The 22603-nt window shown below is 42.1% G+C and overlaps 1 protein-coding gene across 1 annotated transcript in view; it reads left to right on the top strand.

Annotated features, from left to right (window-relative positions):
• GRIN2B (glutamate ionotropic receptor NMDA type subunit 2B) overlaps positions 1 to 22603 on the top strand; it is a 428048-nt gene that overhangs the window by 213937 nt on the left and 191508 nt on the right. The window contains exon 5 of the mRNA XM_043563552.1: positions 15835 to 16433. Coding sequence (XP_043419487.1) covers positions 15835 to 16433 — 599 coding nt within the window. The remainder of the gene's footprint in view (positions 1 to 15834; positions 16434 to 22603) is intronic.

Raw genomic sequence — 22603 nt, 5'->3', positions numbered from 1 at the left:
TTTCATTTCTTAAAACTGTGGAGGATGAGATGTAGTTAATATTTTAGAAGCCAGGAGCCATATGCAGAAATTCAAACAAAATAGCTGATTCATAGGGACACATGTACCCCAATGTTTATAGCAGCGCTTTCAACAATAGCCAAATTATGGAAACAGCCTAAATGTCCATCAGCTGATGAATAGATAAAGAAGATGTGGTTTATACATACAATGGAATATTACTTGACAATGAGAAAGAATAAAATCTTGCCATCTGCAGCAACACGGATGGAACTGGAAGGTATCATGCTAAGTGAAATAAGTCAGTCAGAGAAAGATGGATACCATATGTTTTGACTCATGTGTGGAACTTGAGAAACTTAACAGAAGACCATAGGGGAAGGGATGGGGAATAGTTACAAACAGAGAGGGAGGCAAACTGTAAGAGACTCTTAAATACAGAGAACAAACTGAGGGTTGTTGGGGGAGGTGGGGAGGGGGAAAATGGGGGATGTGCATTGAGGAGGGTGCTTGTTGGGACGAGCACTGGGTGTTGTATGTAAGCAATGAACCATGGGAATCTACCCCCAAAACCAAAAGCACACTATACACGTTGTATGTTAGCCAATTTGACAATAAATTATATTGAAAAAAAAGAAATTCAAGCAAAACAGAAATTCAGGCAAAATAAATAGCTCAATTTCTGAACTGTTAGAAGTTGGCCTGATATTGCAGGAGTACACAGAAGTCGTGATCTCATCACTGTGTGTTATGTGGTTCTGCTGCTTATTTTTCATTATATATATAATCTGCGTATAACATCAGACCCAGACTGCTTAAGGACAGGCTGCTTTGGCCAGGCACCCACTTCTGGTTAATAGTACTTGTGCTGTGCAAAAAGAAGCTGACTGAGCCTGTGGGCAAGGGAGGTTGATCTAAAAGAAAGATTAGGCATGATTGATATATTACTTGACATATCAAAGAAAGAGTCCTAACTGATTCTGCCTCTAGAAGTTACTCACTGAGCAACATGAAAACCCTCTTCTAGAATATATTTAATAAATAGAGCCAATTAAGTATTTGAAAAGTTTTACTGTGACCAAAGCAGATCTCTGCCTTTATGAGAAGGAAATGAGAGGGGAATCTGGAAGTTACTCTACCTTACAGTAGGAAAGGATTAAGAGGTTGAGAGAATTAAGGAGAGATGAATTTATCCTTCATCACCAGAGATTTACCCTTTATCATCAAAGTCCCTTACTGAACTTCAGCCCTTATTGAGCTCCCAAGGACATTGTATGCCACCTCATTTATACCTGGAACAACCTCTGGTTCAGGTTGTGTCCTCTTTTTTTTTTTTTTTTTTTTTTTTTTTTTGGAAAAAAAAGGTGGCAAACTGTGTCACTATGTCATTTCTCAGGGATGTCATTGCTACTTATATTCATTTAATTTCATGAGGCCAAGAATAAAATATCTTAGAATATACATTTGCTTTATCAGTAAGAAGGTAATAAAAAATATCATGTTTTCTTAATAAGTTTGGGGGCAGTTTTGAGAACTGATAGCCTTTAGGTGGTCATCTATTTTTAAGTGAATGGGCACAGGGACTAACAAACTGAACTGGGGGAAATTTGGTATCGGCTACTTTGGTGAGTTGCTTGGATATAAATTTGCATTCCTAGGTCATCTCTATGTAAGAAACACTGAAATGATTGATCTCTTGCCCAATGTGTACAATTATTGAAAACTGTTGGAGAGCCAAAGGGAAAAAAATCAGTGTAAAGAAAACAAATACATTGAGAGAGAGGAAAGACTAGGAATTATCATTCCCTTAGCTTTTCTGAAGGAACACTGAAAAGAAATCTTAACAAAATCAATTTGCAATTATTTGGAGAGAAGAAAGTTTTTTAACTGGATAGGCTGGCTTCATAAAGGACAAGTCCTGTCATACTAATCTAATCTTCTGAGATGAAAATGAAAGGCTGGAGAGATCAAGGAGAAAGATTTATATATAATTCGTTTAGACCGTAGAGTGCTATGGATATGATACAGTATGGTATGTCCATCAACCCCTACATTGTTGCCTGAGATGGTGGGCATCAGAGGCTCATCATCCACCTGAAGACAAATCTAAGGTTCAAAGCCAGTGTTACTTATATTTCTACCTACAGTCATATTTGGATTGATATGTATGGGTGTTTAATTTGCTGATAGTGGGAGAACTGTCAAGGATGGAGATAAGTAAAAAGAAGCTTACAAAATATAGCCATCCAGCCATACTGCCCTCTGTTCTCATCATTCCTATGACCTATTCTAAACCTCATGTTATCATTTAACTTAGGAAAATCATCAATTATTTTGTACATTTTCATCTTATCTTCTAGTTAGCTCACCCTAAGGATGAGGATAATGACTTACACTTCATGTCTACCTCCCATAGCACCTGATAGGTATTAATAAATGTTTGATTGACTAAAAAACAATAAGATCATAAATAACAGGTTGTATGATGTCCACTAGAAGAATACTGTAGGGTAATAACATATACCAAATCCATCACTAGTTAGCAGTACCCATGTGCTAGTGAATGGATGCACAGGAATGAAGCTTAAAGAGCTCATGAAAATAATCCATACTACTAGGCAGGGGTAGAATTTAACTAGATAACTGTGATCATTCTGTGGTTCACAATTAATATAGGAGATGTAGATGGTTCAGATGGAGCCATAGAGATGACTAAAGGAAGCTTGAAGATGCATCATGTTGTGGTTTGCATTCTGAAGTCAGACCTAGCTGGATTCTCAAACCAACAGTAACCTTGGTTTACTTCACTTCTCTAAAGCTCACTTTCTCTGTTGGTGAAATGGAGAGTAATAGGGCTTAGTTCATAAGAATGTGAGTATTAATTGATACAGTACATGTATAACAGCATCTAGAACACTATAAACCACTCACATATTGTAATAGGAACCCTATCCTTCTTGAACCAAACCATCATCTGTCTTGAAATCAGTTTGATTTAGTTCCATAAAAATTTTGAAGGCCTATCATATTATCTTTCATCAAGGAAAGCATGAGAGCCAAAAGGCTTAATCTGCAGCATGATGGAATCAAGATAGACGTACAGAAGAATTTCTGAAAGTCAAGGTTGCCATTGGCCTATGTAACTGAGGAAAATTGTGGAATTTTCTTTGAAGACTTGGAAAATACTCTTAGTTCCACCTCACATTCACCTAAACTGGTTTAATTGAAGTTGTTTCCTAAGATGGCCTGTGTCTTCTCAAGCCACTCTGCTTGATGTCTGTTCTTTGAGATCTTGGGCTGGCGTTATTTAACAGAGAGTTTAAGCTGTACTTACAAAAGATAAGCATATTGACACCTTTTAGCAATGCTGAATTAACATTAAAATGTCATTGCTGAGCCATAAGGCTGCCCCCATTTTGTTTTGTTAGCATGGGTCAGGATTCACAGCCAGCTAATGTGAACCTGATAGCTTCAGGTGAGTTGCTTTACTGCCAGTTCTAAAGATAATGAGACTGTATGTAAGACTCATACTTGTCTGGGATGATTCATCCATGGGCAGAGGCCCCTCTGTGAAGGATCCAGATTAGAGATTAATAAATGCTGCATCTGATTGTGACAATGACTCTTCTCCAGAGAGCTCTGAGCTTCTTGCAGTTTGATATGCCAACTGGCATCTTCTTTTAAAGAGTTCTCTTTTTTTTTTTTCTGCTTGCACGCTCCCATCGCAGGAAAAGTATTCAGGTGGAAAGCTATGAGCTATAGAAACGTTGGAGACCAGGAAACGTGGTTTAAAAACAAATCAACAAACTTCAAAATAAAAATGCATAAATGGGCCATCTGTTTGCTTGCAGAATTCTTGTTTGCAGGAAAGATCTTGCCAATTTGATGTCTCTTTTGAGGTAAGGCTGCTGCTTGTCCTTGCTTGGCGAATCTTCCAGAATAGGGTCGAGATATTGACAGCATTTCACTTCCCCAAGGCTCCAGAGAGAATAGAAACACTGATTGGACTAAGGGTGTAAGCCACGTAGGACGTTCTAATGGGGTCTTTATCTGTTGAACTAGGACTATGGGGAAAAGGCGGCAAAGAAGGAAAAAGCCTCAGACTGGACTTCAGTGCTGACTATTGCAGTGATAAAATCGTTTTTGGAAAGGTTGGCTGAGTTGGTACCACTGAGTCAGAGGGCACAGGCTGGGACAGAGTGACCCTTGACTGGATTAGAAGCTGGATCTGAAGTATTCTGTGCCTTCTAAATCAAATATTCCTTTTCTTACATAGATAAAAAAAAATGAACAGGTTGTTTTCAAGGAATATGGACAAGATTGTATGGTTAGAAAAATAGTTTTAGTATGGTTCTCCCTGTAGCAGTTTAGGAGCTGGATTTGATTCTAATAGATTGTGTTGTACTCTCAGTGAGGCTTTATATACCCATGCCATCCAGAGCATGAGGAAAAGAAAATGAAAAGTAAGCAATTAGGAACTCTAGACTCTTAAGGTTCCATTTTTGGTGCTAATAAACAGCAGGCATAAATGAGGCATAGCAAATGTAGGAGTTGAATAATTCTGGAAAAGGCAAGAAATTTTCAGTATAAAATGAAGAAAATCTCAAGTAAACTTGGATGCACCCACTCACATACTGGACATCAATTTCACTCTACTGAGGCCATGCATACTGGAACCTGAATAGTAAGTCTAGGGAAGGTCAGAGATCTGGGAATACTGGACTAATCCGTTTCAGGGGGCTGCCTATCACAGCATAGGGGGCCAGCAAGCTCCAAGAAACCTCTTTTAGACCAAATAACCCACTTGGTGTGATTCAGACTGGTGTGGGTATGCAAGGATTTGATATACTGGTGGACAAAGTAGCAACCTTTGGCACAACTAATGTGTTAATCATCTCTCTGTTAAAGTCAGGAAAGGGGCATCAGACCTCAGCTGGCATCTGGAGGTACCAGGGAGCAAGGGCCAACATTGGGGGTGTTGGCAGTTTGTCAGGGATTGTGCAGAACAGTTGGGAAGTTCTGAGTCGGGAGCCTCATCCAAAAGAGATGGAATAAATTTCAGTACTTGAGGAAGACACTTAGTCCTTTGGATTGGACCCATGGTGAGGCTGTTAGGAAGGAAGGCTTCTTCTGGGTGGATATGTCTGTACTCAGCCAGGCTCCCATCAGGTTCACCAAATTCTGGGTCTAGAGGAGCCCAGTCAGCTCTAGAAGATATTGTAGGTGAGGATAAACCTTGGCCAGTCCCAGTCAAAACATTGGAAGGCATGCCTGGGTGGCTAACGTTCTAAGTCCTATAATCGAGAGAGCCTGAGACAGGCAGGTGCTGACAAGCTGTTGAGGATATGTATATATATATATATATATTTAAAATGCCTGTATGCAATTTTATTTTCATTTCTGGAGCCCTTCAAGATGCGTTGCCTCTTTTAGATGGAGGACCAAATTGGTTTGGGAGATGTGAATAAATTCAAAGCCGCGTTGATTGTGAACAGCCGTACTTTGCTGATGTGAGGAAGCAGTGATCAGTTTTCCAATCCAGGGACTTAGGAATACCGATCACTGGATGTTTGGTGTGAAAAACTTTCTCAGAAAACTTGTTTCCACCATTGGAGACAGTGGCTTGTTAACTTATTCCAAATGACTGGTCCCAATTCTAAATTCACCGATGCTTTGTCTTTCTATATGGAGCAGGGACAGAAGCACAAATAACTCTCTGTTTTCCAGAGATCTCTTGAAAAAACTCATGTGTATGGACATAACCACTGTATCTAGAACTGGTGCTTTTGTTATTTTCAGCAATAAATGAAGTGCTAACACTCGTCGCTTGATCAAATATAAAATGCCTTTTCTATCCTTCTCTTCCTGTGAGAACCTTCCCACTTCTCTGCTCCCATTGGTATGTGAATGTGATGTTATGATCAAATATGTATGAAGAGATGGGAATGTTAATTTATTTGAGACAAATGTCAACATCTTTATTTTGAAAACTGCTAGTATGTCAGGTACTATGACCCACTTGTATTTAACCCTGTCCTTTCATTAATAATCCACAGTTCTTCTGGGGCGCCTGAGTGGCTCGGTCAGTTGAGCATCCAACTTTGGCTCAGGTTATGTTCTCACGGCTTGTGGGTTTGAGCCCCGCTTCTTCCGATTCTGTGTCTCCCTCTCTTTCTGCCCCTCCCCCCCAAATTAAACATAATAATAAAACAAATTTAAACAATTAATCACAATTCTTCTGTAAACTCTACCCCCTTGGCTTAAGTGAGGTGGGAGCACTTTGGAGGCATAGACAGTTTGGGATGTAGTATTTCATACCTAATACTTTTCTGTTTTTCCCTTGGTTATATTGTTTAGTCTTACGCTGCCTTTCTTTTTATCCTATAAAATTCCCAGATCAATATTAGTGTTGAACACATGCTTTTTTTTTAAGTAGGCTCCCCACCCAATGTGAGGTCTCAACTCACAACTCTAAGATCAAGAGTTGCATGCCCCACCAACTGAGCCAGCCAGTTGCCTCCACACCTGATTTTATAAATTCACCTAAATAAATTGTGTCTGACACTGATAATCCTATTGCCTAGCTAATACTCTTAGTTTAATATTTACACTATTTTTTCTCTATCCATTTCATTTTCTTTTCCAACTTCTCCTCTCCTCCACCTTCTTCCCTTGCATTTATTTAAAAGTACTTTTATTCAGTCGCCACTTCATTGTTGCTGAACTTGTCAGCTTGCTCTTTTATAGAAAAGAACATCTTAATAAAAATACAAGCCCATCCATCTGAGAGTTGTTTTGATGTGCATAATGGAGTAGGCCATAGAGAGGAATTTTAATTTAAGATGAAATGAAATAGCCTTGCTAAGGTTTTGGCAGTCCTGATACCTTACAGGGGAGCACAAACACATTCTAGAAGTTCTCTTAGTCCTCGCCAAGCCCTCTGCTCCTTTCCTTAATTCTGTAATTCATTTGAGTATTCTAGTGAGAGGAAATCTGCCTTTTTATTCTTCCCCTCTTATTGCCCCCTCTATCTCGTAAGCTTTCTTCTTGCCATTATGTTGTCTCTGAGACCTGGACTAGAAAGAACCTTGTAGGCATTCTCAAAGTGAATACCTTCCGTTTGCTTCTCAGCTGTGACTTAGATTTTGTAATTGAAGTGCATCCAAGAAGACTCAGTCAGGGAGGGAAATGGGACAGAATTCAAGGAGAAAGCCAAATTATCTTCTGAAAAGAAAAAAACAAAAAAACGAACAAATAAGAAAAAGAATGCTGGCTTCTTCGGGAGTTGTTTAGTTATCTAGAATGGCTCTTACACTAACCTTTCTGCTTGGATTTTTGTTCATGGGCTTTTGAAAACCCAGAGTGTTCTCCTTTGTGTGCAAAGGTTTAACAAAGAATGGATCTGGCGTTTAATGGGCAGGAGAGATCATGATTCTCCACTAGTGAGCTTCCAGCATGTGGTTCAGTCATGATATTTCTGACTAATAGCAAGGCTGGAGAACATCAGGCATTTTCCCTATCTTGCAAGGCATTGCTCACAAAACTCTGACACTATTGAAATTCACCCGCAGTAGCTAACACCAGCAGCCTTAGTCAAAAACTGATAGTGTGGAATCAGAATTTCTAGCCCTCAAAGGTGGGGTCGGGGTGGGGGTCGGAGTTAGGTGGGGAGAGAAAATCCTTCCCTTATTTTGGGAGAGAAAAGAGATTTTTGTCCTTCATGTTCTGCTTCTACTTTGCTTACTGTGGAAGAAGTAAAGAGGAAACGGCCAGCACTTCTGTTAGGCAGCTGGGTAACCCTGACCCCATCATCTGCACACTTGTTTTCTAAATCTGATGGTAGTGGAGTTTTCAGTGACACTCTAGCGGTCCTAGCCTCTTATCAGACACAGATCCTCCTTAAGAACTGAAGTGAGAAGGAGAACAGAAAGATTTTCTTTACTCCTACAATAGGAGGAGGGACTAGGAGGAAAATCAGATTTATTTACTCTGATTCTATGTTAATGTTCTAGCAGGATCATAATCCCTATGATGTTATGAAGCACTCAGATTTGAATAATGTGAAAGGCTTTGTGATACCAGGAAAACAAAATTTCGATTGGAAAGCCAACAAAGATAAACTGAGGATTTGAGGATTATCTGGTTGTAACATCAGTTTCTACATTTTTAAATTCAACAAACATCTACTGAGACCCCATTTCAGGTACCAAAAGGCAGCAATGAACAGTGGTCCCTGCCCTCCTGGTGTTTACACTCTGATTGGGAAGAGGCAGTGAGTTATAATAAATATATCAAATAAGTACTCATGAAGTCTGTTGGATGGTGATACATGCTATGGCAACAAGAAAAAAATGGAGCAGGATGAGAGGATTGGGCAGGTGTTAGTATTTTACTACAGGATCAGGATTGGGCTTTGTTGAGAAGTTGAGGTTTAGCAAAGACTTGAAACAGGTGCGTGTTAGCCCTGTGGATAGCTGGAAGAAGAGTGTTCCAGGCAGAGAAAATAGCTACAATAACTGGAGCAGGAGTGTGTGTGCTCAAGAAAGGTTAGAGTGCATGGATAGAGAGGGAGGGTGGGAGGGTGTGGGGTCCATGGGGCAACCGGGGTCCAAGGCAAGGGTGTTGGCTTTTTCTTTTTAGTGGATTGGGAAGCCATTGAGGGTTTGGGGCAGAGAATAACATCTTATGATTTAAGTTTTAAAAAGATAATCCTGCTTCTTTGTTGAGCTCAGACTATAGAGGGTTTGGGGTGGGGGACAGAGCAAGGAGACCAGTTAGCAGGCTCTTGCAGTGACTGGGTGAAGGATGATAGTGGCTCAAACAGAGCTGGTGAAAATAGGCTGTGTTCTAGATACATTATGAAGGTTGGCAGTAAGGTTGATTGATTGGATGTAGAGCTCCAGAGAAAGAGAGGAGTTGGAACTGGAGGGACTGACCTGCCTTTAGCTGAAATGGGAAAGGGTGAGTTCAGTTTTGGAAATGTTGGCCACGTTTCTAAGATATCCAAGTGGACATATAGAACAGGTAGTTTGATACAGAAGTTTGAAGTGTTGGAGAAAGAAGTGTGAGAGTGATTGGCATATAAATAGGATTTAAATCAGGATATTGGATGAGATCTCAGCAGCGGTGAATGTTGATAGAAGAGGCATGAGGACCAAAGATTATTCCTGGGACACAAAGCTTTAAAAGGTCAGAAGGAAGAGGAGGAGCCAGCAGAGGAGACAGAGGAATAACAGCCAGTAAGGTAGAAGGAAGGTCAAGAGAATGTGAAGCCCTGGAAACCAAGGAAGGCACAGGTAGGAGCCAAATTATCAACCATGTCAAATGCTGCTCATAGGTAAGGATGGATTGTAGGAATGCTGACTCCTACACCAACTCCATCTTTGGCGCTACATTTATGGTCCCCTCTGGCGCACAGGTGGCACCATTTTGGATAACTAGTAGAGATCCTCTTGCGCACAGACGTCGCCACTTTAGATAACTACCCTGTGACCTCACCACCATGCTTCTCACTCCATAAAAGCTAGGGATTAAGGTCTGGATAGGGCTGGAGAATAGCTGTGTACTGCTGTGGACTGTCCACTCCTCTCAGTGAGTTACTATGAACAAAACTCTGTGTAAACAGTAGAGAGTGGTTTGTTTCATTTTTTTGGTATCAAAGGGTCTTCTCAGTCCGGAGGGTACATTAGTGACTCTAACGGTAAGTGTGAGTGGATGTTAGAGTTGGCAATATCAGGGTCACCTCTGTGCCTCACAAGAGGAGTTTCAATGAAGTCAAAAGTCTGGTTGGAGTCAGTGCGATAGAGAATGTGAGAAGAGGATTTAGAGGAAGGGAGTATAGATGATGTTTTCAAGGAATTTGTCACAGAGGGGTAAGGAAGTGACCACTAGTATTTCCTGCCTCTCTTCCTGGTTCCAAGAGGGAATCCCATCACATTTTATAAAAGTGCAGTTTATATAACTATTTAAGCATAGCTGCTGACTATGAGGTCGATATGTGATATCATCATAGAACTTTGGAACCAAATTAGACTGTCAGAGTTCAGTTAATCTCATACCCAATAAAGGAACCTTCATTTTATTATTCATACAAAAACATTTTTTTCATATGCTACCTAGATATACCGAGATGAATAAGGCACAGTTTCTGCTCTTGAGAAGGGTGTTTTTTATGGGAAGAGGGATATATCCTTCCTGTGTGATAAATATTAAGATAGAGGCATGTACAAAATATTGTAAAAGCAGAAGGCAAAGAGAACTAACTTACCTGGGGAACTTAGGAAAGATGTTATGCATGAAAAGCTAACACTTGAACTAGGCCTTAAAGGTCAGCATGTGTTTTCCAGGCCGAGTGCTGGGGAGAATCCCTTTATCAAATAATCAGCCTCTGGGGCGCCTGGGTGGCTCAGTTGGTTAAGTGTCCAACTCTTTTTTTTTTTTTTAATTTTTTTTTCAACGTTTTTTATTTATTTTTGGGACAGAGAGAGACAGAGCATGAACGGGGGAGGGGCAGAGAGAGAGGGAGACACAGAATCGGAAACAGGCTCCAGGCTCTGAGCCATCAGCCCAGAGCCTGACGCGGGGCTTGAACTCACGGACCGCGAGATCGTGACCTGGCTGAAGTCGGACGCTTAACCGACTGCGCCACCCAGGCGCCCCTAAGTGTCCAACTCTTGATTTTGACTCAGGTCATGATCTCACAGGTCTGTGAGTTTTTACTGATAGTGCAGAGCCTGCTTAGGATTCTCTCTCTGGCCCTCCCTTGCTCACATGTTCTCTCTCTGTCTCTCAAAATAAATAAATAAACTTAAAATAAAAATCGGCTCCTGTTCAAATGCGTATAGCAACAGAGAACTCACGTGAGTTCGAAGAAACCTTGTGAGTTTCATTCTCTTCTAAATAGTTGTAATTTTTGCACATCTATTTCTTACATTGAACTGAATAATGACGTTTAATATTTCTACTCATTAGTCCCAGTTTTCTCTTCTGGAGCTAATGGGCAAAGACTTGTCTTTCTCACATATAGGTCATTTCTGTATTTGAAAATAGATACTATGTTCTCTTTTAGGCCATCTATTTTCCATGTTGAAAAAGGGGACTGAATAGTTTCAGGTTGGGTTCCCTGGGAAGCAGACACTGAAACCAAGGTTAACATACAGGAGGTTCTTCAGAGAGTGTTCTTAAGATCATTGCCATGAAAAGAGAAGATTGGGCGGAGGGAGAAGTAGAGATGTGATGGATTTTTTAAAAAATTTTATTTTAGAGTCAATGGTGGTAGGGGAAGAGAATCTCTCTCCACACTCAGTTTGGAGCCTGACAACAGGCTTGATCCCAAGACCCTGGGATCGTGACCTGAGCTGAAATCAAGAGTAGGACACTCAACCTACTGAGCCACCCATGTGCCCCGAGGTGTGATGCAGTTTTTTTTTTAATATTTATTTTTGAGAGTGAGGGAGAGCAAGAGAGAATGAGTGCACTCATGCATGCAGTAGGGGCTGCAGAGAGAGAAGTGGGACAGAGGACCCAAAGTGGGCTCTGTGCTGACAGCAGAGAGCCTAGTGCGGGACTCAAACCCATGAACTGTGAGATCATTACCTGTGCCAAAGTCTGACGCTTAACCAACTGAGTCACCCAGGCACTTTTAAAGGAAGCTCCAGCTGACCCTTTGGGAAGTTTTGAAAATCAATTGATCCTTCAGAGTTGTCTAGAGTCAGGGCAAGAGGGCCAGGTCTTTATATTCCAGGATGACCAGTCATTCAGGGCAGTTTATCCTGGGAAGGGGCATGACTTTGGGCAAGATGGTTCTCTTCAGCTGATGCAATTCCCAAAGTGGGCCGATAGCTGAAACCTATTGGCAGGGGCATTAGCAGCAGCAGCTGCAGTAGTTAATCCTTTATTTCTCATCATTTTTTTCCAGTTTATTTATTTATTGTGAGAGAGAGAGTGCACGCATGTGTGTGTGTGCGCGCGCGCACACACACACACACACACACACACGAGCAGGGAAGAGGCAGAGAAAGAGAGAATCCCAAGCAGGCTCTGCACTGTCAGCACGGAGCCTGATGTGGGCCACAAACTCAGGAACTATGAGATCATGACCTGAGCCGAAATCACGAGTTGGATGCCCAACCAACTGGGCCACCCAGGTACTCCTGATTTTTTATTTCTGAAATGTATCTGTAGGGCATCAGGGTGATACAGAAGAGGAATCTCACACACTGCTAATTATTTCAGCAGTTATTTTGGAGACCAATAATAGACTGAAAAAGTACTTGTTTTTGTTTTTTATTAGCAAATAAACACCATGAACATCACAGTGATGGAGGTTCAACATAATGGTTCTAGACTGATGGAATCTAATGTACAATTGTACTTTCCCTGTGTTAATTATCTCAGTCATGGTGGCCCTTTATATGTGAATGCTTCAAAACTGCTCGAAAGGCAAGGTGAAGAAGTACATTCATGCAATAAATGTGGCTGGGAATCTTCATTAGGAGATAAAAATGTAACTGGGGAAGCACAGTGAGCTGCAAACTGAATTATATCCCTGTCCTTCATCCTAGAAGATGATACTTCTTGTGGTGATCACAATGCATGCTGGGTGCCTGTAAAGATGGATGTGTGGCCACCAGTCCTTTCCACTCCATGCACACATGAAGATTGCTCTTTGATTTGTGGCTTCAGCCATAATTTGCAAAGCCTGTCACTGCTTGCAACTTATAGTTAGTCCAAAGCTTTGTTGAAAAAGAGCTGTCCCATTCCCAACTGCTGTATACCAGATTGCTGTGTCAACTAAATTAATAACACTGGACCGCTCATTATCCCAGAAAACATTTGCCCAAGCTATAACTCTGTCTCTTGATTTCTGTTTGGCTTCATTAACCTCTTCTTGGTGCCACAATAAAATGGTCATGTAAGGCATCCTTTATTTAATGAAGGATTGGCAAGATAAAACAGTTGAACTGGGCATTGATGGGAGAGAGGAGTCAGAAAGGATGATTGTGGAGGATGATAGAATTAGGTAAGAGGAGGATATGGTGGGGGTGAGACAGAGCCATATTAGTTTTTCTGTCTCCTTACTTTCACCTTATATTCTTGGATTTTTTCACATAGTAGCTGATGGTTTCTTTAGGAGCTCATATATAATTGTGGGCAAGTTTTAAGAGAAGATTAAGAGATGGGGCGCCTGGGTGACTCAGTCAGTTAAGCATCTAACTCTTGATTTCATCTGATCTCATGGTTTGTAAGATCGAACCCTGATGACAACAAGGAGCCTGCTTGGGATTCTCTCCCTCTGCTTCCCCGCTCTCTCAAAATAAATAAGCTTAAAAAAGGGGTGGGGTGGGGAGAGAAAAGACTAAGAGAGGAGAGGGTAGAGTTGGTATTTTAGAATTTTTTTTTTTTTTAATTTCTTTTCATTAGCATGGACTCATTTACTATGGACCCTCATGGGTTCTCCCTCAGGGCATGCTCTCTATTTGAACCAGCCAGTGGTCTCATGATAGATGGAGAGTTGTGGGTGTTAAGAACTCCCTTGTGATGAGAGGTTCCCTTATCATAGAATGGGTTGAGTTACTTTGTTTACAATTGAGATCCCTTTTATCCTTAGGCTATACATTTTATTTTATTTTAATATTTTTTAAGTTTATTTATTTTGAGAGAGAGGGAGGGAGGGGCATGGAAAGAAGGAGAGAGAGAATCCCAAGCAGGCTCCACACTGACAACAAAGAGTCCACTGTGGTGCCCGACCCCATAAACGGTGAGATCATGACCTGGGCCAAGATCAACAGTCGGATTCTTAACCGACTGATCTATCCAGGTGCCTTCTTAGTCTATACATTTTACGGTATATCTGGAAGATTTTGTCATTTTGTTATATCCACTAGGCTTTGTGAAAACTCAAGTGAAAAGGGGAATTTTGGGAATCTTCAAATGAAACATTATCTGGCAGTAACAAGGAAAACAAATAGCCATTTCTCCAAAGCCATTCTGGGTGGGAGGTTCTGTCACTGGCCTTCCTTCCCTGTTTTGGTTCCCTGACAAATCTTGGAATAAACTTTTAACCAGGATTCCCACTGTAATCCTATAACCTGAGGACAAAATCAATGTTACCTGAAGAATAGTACTTGTTTTGTAGTAGGAGACCACGGGCAGGGGCCAGTTACAGTTTGGAGGAAACACACACGAAGCCCTTACTGTGTTCTGAATCAATTCCCACTCCTTCCTGCCCATTCTTGTTGCCTTACCTTCTCTGCTTCCCCGAATTCTCTGGTCCTGTGAAGCTCCTCTTTGACTGTATGTTTAAGCCAGAGGAGGAAGCTATGATAAGCACCATTTCACTCTTAGCAGAAAGAATTGCCCTCCAATGACAAAGCCTCTACTGTTTCATTCTGGATTGCCTGTGGGAAATGTGAAAAGTTCAAGCCACATGAAGCAATCATAGCTCTGGCAGAGCCAAGGGGCTGGCAGCTTTCATTGCCGAATCAGGGTCTTTGGATACCAGCTGGATATTTCCCAACCTGTATTTTTTTTTCAATAGTGGGTGCCCAAAAAATACACAGCAATTTCTCAGCTATACACAACTATGTTCGTGAACTAAGAAATCACCATGTAATTTTGTTTAAAAGCCTGGTCTCTTGTGACTGTACTTTGAAGCTCTCGTTTGGGGATGAGAAAGAACTGCCCCTTTTAGAAAGACACAATTTTGTTAGCCTGGATTGTTCTAAAATGGAGATGAACCATCAGATAAAAGATAGGGGGCACTGACCAAGAAAAGAGATGCCATTCCCCAGGAGGAAGTCAGGGGAAGGTGGATTGAGGGAGAAGGACAAGGCCGAGAGGGTCTTCATTTTGTGGTCTTAGATTTTTTTTTTTTAGCTGTAAGGCAGAGATAAAATGCAGGGCTTGACATCTCAGAGCAGCAGGTGAAATAAAATGGGAGAAATTTAAAATGGCTTCTCCCTCAAAAGGAGGGAGAAAACAGAAGATTCTTAGAATTGACAGAAGGTTATGTGTATAATGCACTGGTCAGACCGAGACCCATGGTATTAAACAAGTAAGAGAAAGAACAGTCTTCTGTGTGCTGCTCTTAAATAAACCTTAATCATACATGAGCTTGAGTACAAGTCCTTCCTTCTAACTTGTAGCTCAGATACACTACGTGTGCCTTACTCTAACTTGCAGATCTCATGGTCACAGTGCAAGATGGAATACTAAATGTGCTATTAATTCATCCATTATATTTTTCTAGAAAATACACTGATTAAATCTTCTGCTACCATGTGCTTTTCTCTGGCCATCCATACCTGAGTACCACCCACCTGTTAGGCCAGTGCGTTTCTACCGCCTCCACCAATAGGCTTAAGGATAGATTGATGGCATTTCCATTTATTCACTCTGATTGAGTGATGTACATCCACCGTTGTGATAAGTTCAGAAGGCTCACAAAATGAAAAGTGTGTGTGTTCCTAGAACTCAATTTGACAGTGACACCTGACCTGAGCTGATGTGAGGCCATTTAGAGTCTCTGTCCCATCTAATACAACTCTGTATGTGTTTTGCAATAGAAATACTAACGTATCTGATGATAGGAAGCTGCCCTATGCTCCAAGGATTTCAGACAATGAGAATATATACACCTATGTTGATTTTCCAGAGAATCTGGGAGGTAGTTTTAGGAAGAGAGGTATTACAAATGTTTGCAATACAAACATCCCATTTTAAAAGGCATCATGTGAAAAAGTAAACAATGAACACAAACCTCTGTACCCAATTGATTCCAACTCTCCCTTACCATCATTGGTTTTTTCTTTTTTTTACATTTTACTATTCTAGGATGAATCCTCCATGTTCTTCCAGTTTGGCCCATCAATTGAGCAGCAAGCTTCCGTAATGCTCAACATCATGGAAGAGTATGACTGGTACATCTTTTCTATCGTCACCACCTACTTCCCTGGCTACCAGGACTTTGTAAACAAGATTCGCAGCACCATCGAGAACAGCTTCGTGGGCTGGGAGTTAGAGGAAGTCCTCCTGCTGGACATGTCCCTGGATGATGGAGATTCTAAGATCCAGAACCAGCTCAAGAAACTTCAAAGCCCCATCATTCTTCTTTATTGTACGAAGGAAGAAGCCACTTATATCTTTGAAGTAGCTAACTCAGTAGGGCTGACTGGCTACGGCTACACGTGGATTGTGCCTAGTCTGGTGGCAGGGGATACAGACACAGTGCCCTCGGAGTTCCCCACTGGGCTCATCTCTGTGTCCTATGATGAATGGGACTATGGCCTCCCTGCCAGAGTGAGGGATGGAATTGCCATAATCACCACCGCTGCTTCCGATATGCTGTCTGAACACAGCTTCATCCCTGAGCCCAAGAGCAGTTGTTACAACACCCATGAGAAGAGAATCTACCAGTCCAACATGCTGAATAGGTGAGTGTGGAACACTGATGGTAGAGGTCCGAGGAGGGCTTTTAGGACTGGGGTTGGAGGAGGTTCTGAAACTATGGGAAGGGCAGTTCAAGATGTCAGAAGTTGAAGGCTGGCCACTGGGATGGCCATGGCTTGTGATGGTGGGAGTGTTTTCAGATCCAAAGCTCGCTGTGCTGGGTTCCTGTTCTAAGAAATAAAAAATGGTTCCCACTTATTGTTCACTTACCGTGTGCTAGGTGTTCCTCTAAGTGTTTATGGGTGTTTGACCTCCTTAACCTCAAAGCAATACTCTATTAGGCAGGTGTTAAGAGCCGTTTCCATTTTATGATACAAGAGAATAAGGTTCATAGGAGTATACTGTCCATGGTCACTCTGCAAGTAAGGGGTTCAGTTTGGAGCTGTACACGGACCTCTGTGGGCCCTGCATACTTGATCACTGTAAAAGACACCATGCACGTAGGCATGAGGACCTACCAATCCCCTTACCTTAGAAATGATGCTGTACCGGGAAGGAATGGAGAACAGGTGGCGTGGGTCTGTAGGCACATGAAGAGGGTTCTTTCCTTGGATTTTGTCTCCTGCGCTTCTCCTCTCTGCCCTTAAGCATGAAGGTGGTTCTGTAGAGGCAGCTTCCATAGTTGCTCTTAGTCCGATTTCTTCAGTAGGAAGAAGATCTAGGTGGAGTTCGGCTCCCCTGACCTCACCTCCCAATCCAGCCACACCTCCAACACATCCTCCTGCGGGTATTGTGTGACCATGAAGGGCAGAAGATTCTATACTAGGCTTCTGTAGTTCTGTGATTTGTATAAAACTGCTGCACAAGAACATTGTCAAAACTCAAACAATGCAGAAAAGCCCAGAAGAGAAAGAAAAAAATGACCTTCGCTACAACCAACCAGAGAGAATCATTGTAGAAATAATTAGTGAACATCTTTCTAGGTACTTCCCTGTGCGTGCATGCCTACATCCATATAAATCTATAATTTTACATAAATGGAAATGTAACTACCCCTGCTGTTTGATGACCCGGCTTTCTTTTACTCAACAGTATGTTTTGGGCATCCGTTTTAAATTCGTTATGAATTCCATCCAACAAATAGAAACATATGCAGAAAACACCTATTCGGATACCATTCAGCTTACATGAAATACCAAAGTATACTCTGGGAAGGTTGAAATACATTTAGTGGAGGTTGAAGGTGTACCTACTAGTTTAACCTCTGGAAGGGAGCTGGACTAAAGCCTCTGAGCTAAGCTGTTAACTCAGAGTTGAAACTAAAGCTACTTTTAATGCAATCTGTGATCCAATCCTAGTATTATCCCACCTTCATCTATGCTTTCTGCCATCCCTAGTTGTCACTGCTTATTTGGTAGACTGTCTTGATTTTCTTCCGACCTCTCTAGTCTTTCCATTCCAGGTCCTTGGCAGGCTCGTCTTCAAAATTGGTGCTTCTCAGGGTTTGTCCTAGACCCTCCTTTTCTGTCCTCCATTGCCAAGTATACAACTAATGTAGGTTCTCCCAAAGGACCTCTCTGGCTGAAACCTCTCCCTTGAGCCCCCAGTCTGTATTGCCAACTGTGAGTGGATACGTTCCTTTGGATGCCACGGAGCCTTAGAACATACCACATGCAAAGCTGAACTGCTTTCTCTCCTGTTGCTCTTCCATCCTCTTGCAGACAAATCTGTACACCTACAAAGGGTACGTCCTAGTACCCAGTTAGCTAACATAAAAATTCCAAAGGTGTCCTGGCTTTCACATTCCCGCCATCTCCTTGCTGACCATGCCCTTCCCCACAGATCTCCTCTGGAGTGCTCTCGCTGTCTGCATCCCTGCGCCACGTCCCAGTTCGGCTCTTCTTACCTGCATTGCTGCAGGGCCTCGTAAATATCTTCTGGCTCCCAGTACTGCTTCCTTCCAATCTACACCGCACCCAGAGTGATCTAAAATGAAAATGTGATTTCATCAGTCTCCTGCATAATGCCTTTCAACGGCTTTTCATTGCTCCTGTAATAAAGTCCCATCTCCTTGATATGGTTTATAAAGTCCTCCACTGCACAGGCCTGCCTGTCTTTCCAAAATTGTCTCGTGCCATGCTGTCCCTCAAACACTCCATTCCTGCAATACTGAACCTGCTTTGGTTCTTTGAAAATACCGTGTTCTTTCTCTTGCTTCTAGCTCTCTTCTCTGCCTTGAATATATTCCCCAGGAGCCCCTTCCCACCAGAACATAAATGCAGAAGCTTCTTCACCTGCCTCATTTTCATTCCCTAGGCTTTGGTCCTGACATCACTTTCATGGAGGCAGCTTTCCTGGACCCTGGACTAATGGGGCCCTGCTTGTTACCTGCCTTCAGTGTAACTTTTGTTTCCCCCAATACAGCCAGTTCCATTTCTTCCAACAGTTCTAGTTCTATGCTTTGTTATATGTTGTCCCTGTAAGTTCTGTGAAAGCAGTGACCTTTCTGTCCTTAGTTCCACGTCCCCCCACTCTTAGTGTCCTGTGTGGCAGAGGGAAGAAGGACACCTGGAGTTCATGAATGACCTCCTCCAAGATGCTGAGCTGCCTAGTGCATACCTATTCCACAGGACCTTTCTTGTTCTGCTCCTCTCTGCGAGATCATGGAGGTTTCCTTTAAAACCTTACTGTTTATTCATGGGACACCTGGGTATCTTAGGTGGTTAAGCGTCCGACTCTTGATCTCCGCTCAGGTCATGATCTCATGGTTCATGAGTTCAAGCCTTGCATCGGGCCTCGGGCTGACAGTGTGGAGCCTGCTTGGGATTCTCTCTCCCTTCTCTTTCTGCCCCTACTCTGTTCGTGTTCTCTTTGTCTCTCGCTCTCTCTCTCGCTCTCTCTCTCTCTTGCTCTCTCACTGTCTTCTCTCTCTCTCTCTTTCATTCTCTCTCAATACATTAAATAAATAAATAAATTCCTAAAGATTAAAAAAAACTTACTATTTATTCAGTTCTCTACATTCATGTTTTCTCCCGCTGTCTTTAGTGTTAAATTAAAATCTGATGCAGATCACCAAATATTTGTTCATTAAAACCAATGCTAACAATGAAAAATATTTAGGCCAAAATGTCTGCCAAACCACACAAGGAAATCAAATGGATGTTAAAGTCCATAAACTTTGGTTCAGGAATGCCTGCTTTGATCTTAAAACTCCTCTGGGTACACAGTCATCTGTGGATATTATCATTTCCCCTTTGGCTTACTTTACGTTAGAATGCAAGCAGTCTCTCTGAAGTTTGGTCTCTGACCACTGCACCTTTAAGAGTCACGCTTGGTTCTAACTTTTGTTACCTTGTCTTGTGGCCGCTCAGAAAGGGAGCCCTCCTCAGTCCTCTCTTCTCCTTCCTCAGATATTCTCGTCAAGATGGCCACGAATACCCGCCTCCATCTTTGAAAGTGTAGCCCTCCTAAAAAGAACAGGGGGGACACAGTCCAGATTATTCATAAATTCCTTGAGGACCAGAGTCCGGCAAAAAGTCCACCGTGATTTCCCACTTTCCCATACTGTACACAGTGTCTTCGGACTCATCAGAGTGCTTCTCCACTAAGATCTTTCCTCTCTGAACTTTCTCTTCTGCCCCAATTCCCAGATTTTTTTTTCCTGGGGTTCTGTATCTACTGCCTGCGAGACCTCTTCTCTTGGTTGTCTCCCCTGCCCATATACCTCCATCCCTTCTGCACCCCATCTTTTCCCTCCATCCTCTCAAGTGCAGCTCCTCAGGGCTCTTGAATCCAATCTCGAACCTCTCTTGGGAATATTTTAATAACCTTCTCTATCAGGACCCTGAAAGGATTGGGGTTGCCTAATAGGGACTATAAGGAGCTGTCCTCAAAGTCTAAGCTATTATCATGTGGCACAGCGCTCAGAATCATCAGTGCAATTCAATTAGGCACGCTCAGTCCCAGCTCCTCTTACTTATCCTGGTCTGAAATCAGCCTCTTTCCCCCCTTCAGAGCTCTGGGCTCACTAGGGTCACTCTTTTAAATAACAAACCAAGCAGCCACATCATTTAGCCACAGCAGGAAATCTTTGCAAATAAAATTGTTGCAAATGGTTGGTTGTTTTATGAGGATGACTTTTTCCTTGGCCTGCTGCTCATGTCTCTGCAGCAGCAGCAGTGGGAAGAAGCCTCCTCGGGAGGTATCTGGGAATGACCCAGCCCCAGGATGACACCAGGCATACAGAGTCAGGAAATGGCTTCTCCTGTCACTTTCCTGAAAACCCAGAAACATGAATAGGCCCTGTCCTCCTAAGGGGTGGTGAAGCTCTTTTTTTTTTTTTTTTTAATGTTTATTTATTTTCGAGACAGAGAGAGACAGAGCATGAACGGAGGAGGGGCAGAGAGAGAGGGAGACACAGAATCGGAAGCAGGCTCCAGGCTCTGAGCCATCAGCCCGGAGCCCAACGCGGGGCTCGAACTCACGGACCGTGAGATCGTGACCTGAGCTGAAGTCGGACGCTTAACCGACTGAGCCACCCAGGCGCCCCAAAGCTCTCCTTTATACCTGACCAAACTGGCTTTCTTTCCATGTGAGGGAGGTTGATAAATCTAGATTTAGGGGACAGGGAGTGGAGGTTCTGTGTTAAGTGCCGAAACCCAAAGAGAGACACACGTTGGAAGTGATTCACTTGTTAGTTACCGAAGGAAGTGTTGTAAGCATTCTCAGAGAGGATCCTTGAAATGAACATTATTTATCAGGTGTCAATCCAAATTCCTTACTGATATCTTCTTAGCTCCTTGGAACTTGGCCAGATATGGTTTGGGTGACTATCTCCAGATGGATTCTAGGCTGCTGGACAAGGCTTTTTAACAGGTTGCGAGAGAAGTACAGAAACACAGTTAAATTGGAATTTTAGATAAACAGCAGCTAATTCTCTTAGCAAAAATCTGTTCCCAAATATTGCATGGGACATACTGATTCTAAAAGATAACTTGTTTATCTGAAATTCAAATTTAACAGGGCTCCTGTGTTTTTCTTTCTTTCTTTCTTTTCTTTCTTTCTTTTTTTTCTTTTTTTCTTTCTTTCTTTCTTTCTTTCTTTCTTTCTTTCTTTCTTTCTTTCTTTCTTTCTTTCTTTCTTTCTTGTACACTAATAAGAATTAACTTTCTTTTGGGACTTTGTAGCATTCATATATGCCTTATTAGTAAATGTGGTACAGTGCCTCATACTGTTGCCCAAGACATGCTGAGAGAGAAATTTATTCCAACTGGGAACTTTATTTGATTGAAAGAATTGAATAATTTCTTCTGTCATGTATTGTCTAAGTGAAGGATCTTCTTAGTTCCTGAGAAAAGTCTTAATGTTTTGGTACCAGATGATCTGAAAGTGTTTAGAAAGTGATTAGGCTAGTTGTCTAAACCTGTCTTTATTCCCCTGAGCTAGAGAAGAATTGCTAGCTATTAGTGGGCACATGTCTAGATTTTTCTTTTATCACTTCCCCAGGGGAGCAGTTAATGGTTATTTTCCTTCGGAATGTGCGCTCCAATACTCTGCTAAGTCTGTTTCTGTCACTCAGGTGATGGCATACTGGCCACTGACCTCCGGGCTTGCTGTCTGTCCTGAGGACTCAGGTTCCCCACTTTTGGAAAAAAGTAGATGTTCTTGGAGATGGCTGGATCTCAACAAAGCAAACCTCTTACGAATCTTGCCTAATTATTTCCCCCTGCTGTCCTCAGTTTTCCTACCCAACACCTGTTTTTGCAGCCTCTTTCCCCGTGAAAGTTGCTGTCTCAAAAGGCCAGATTCCTCCTCCTGGCCCAGCCTTTGAGAAGCAAGGATAGCTGATATGAAGAAAGGGGCTCTGTTAAGTTCTTCCTAAAAGAACCGTGGTAAACACTATCCTCCTCTAACTTTGGGGCAGACTCCCTATCCTTGGACCCACTGTAGTAGCTGGGATGCCCACTTGACTCTCTTGGCCTGAAAAGCACTGAGAAGTTAAGAAATAAACAGGAAATTGAGTCTGTTAGTTTTTAGACCATTACGGGCAAGAGGTGCTTGGTTATTAGCCACCTTTTAGTTAGTAAATGTTCATGGAGTGCCAAGCGTAGGCAGATTTCTGGTAAGGCAAATATGTATTAAATATAATTATTTAATATAATTTATGTGTGAACAGTCAAAAGGTTCTGCAAAAGCATAGTTAGAAGTGGGCTGT

Source organism: Prionailurus bengalensis, chromosome B4, assembly GCF_016509475.1.
Source record: "Prionailurus bengalensis isolate Pbe53 chromosome B4, Fcat_Pben_1.1_paternal_pri, whole genome shotgun sequence".
Lineage (NCBI taxonomy): Eukaryota > Metazoa > Chordata > Mammalia > Carnivora > Felidae > Prionailurus > Prionailurus bengalensis.
This window is presented reverse-complemented; position numbering and strand designations above follow the sequence as displayed.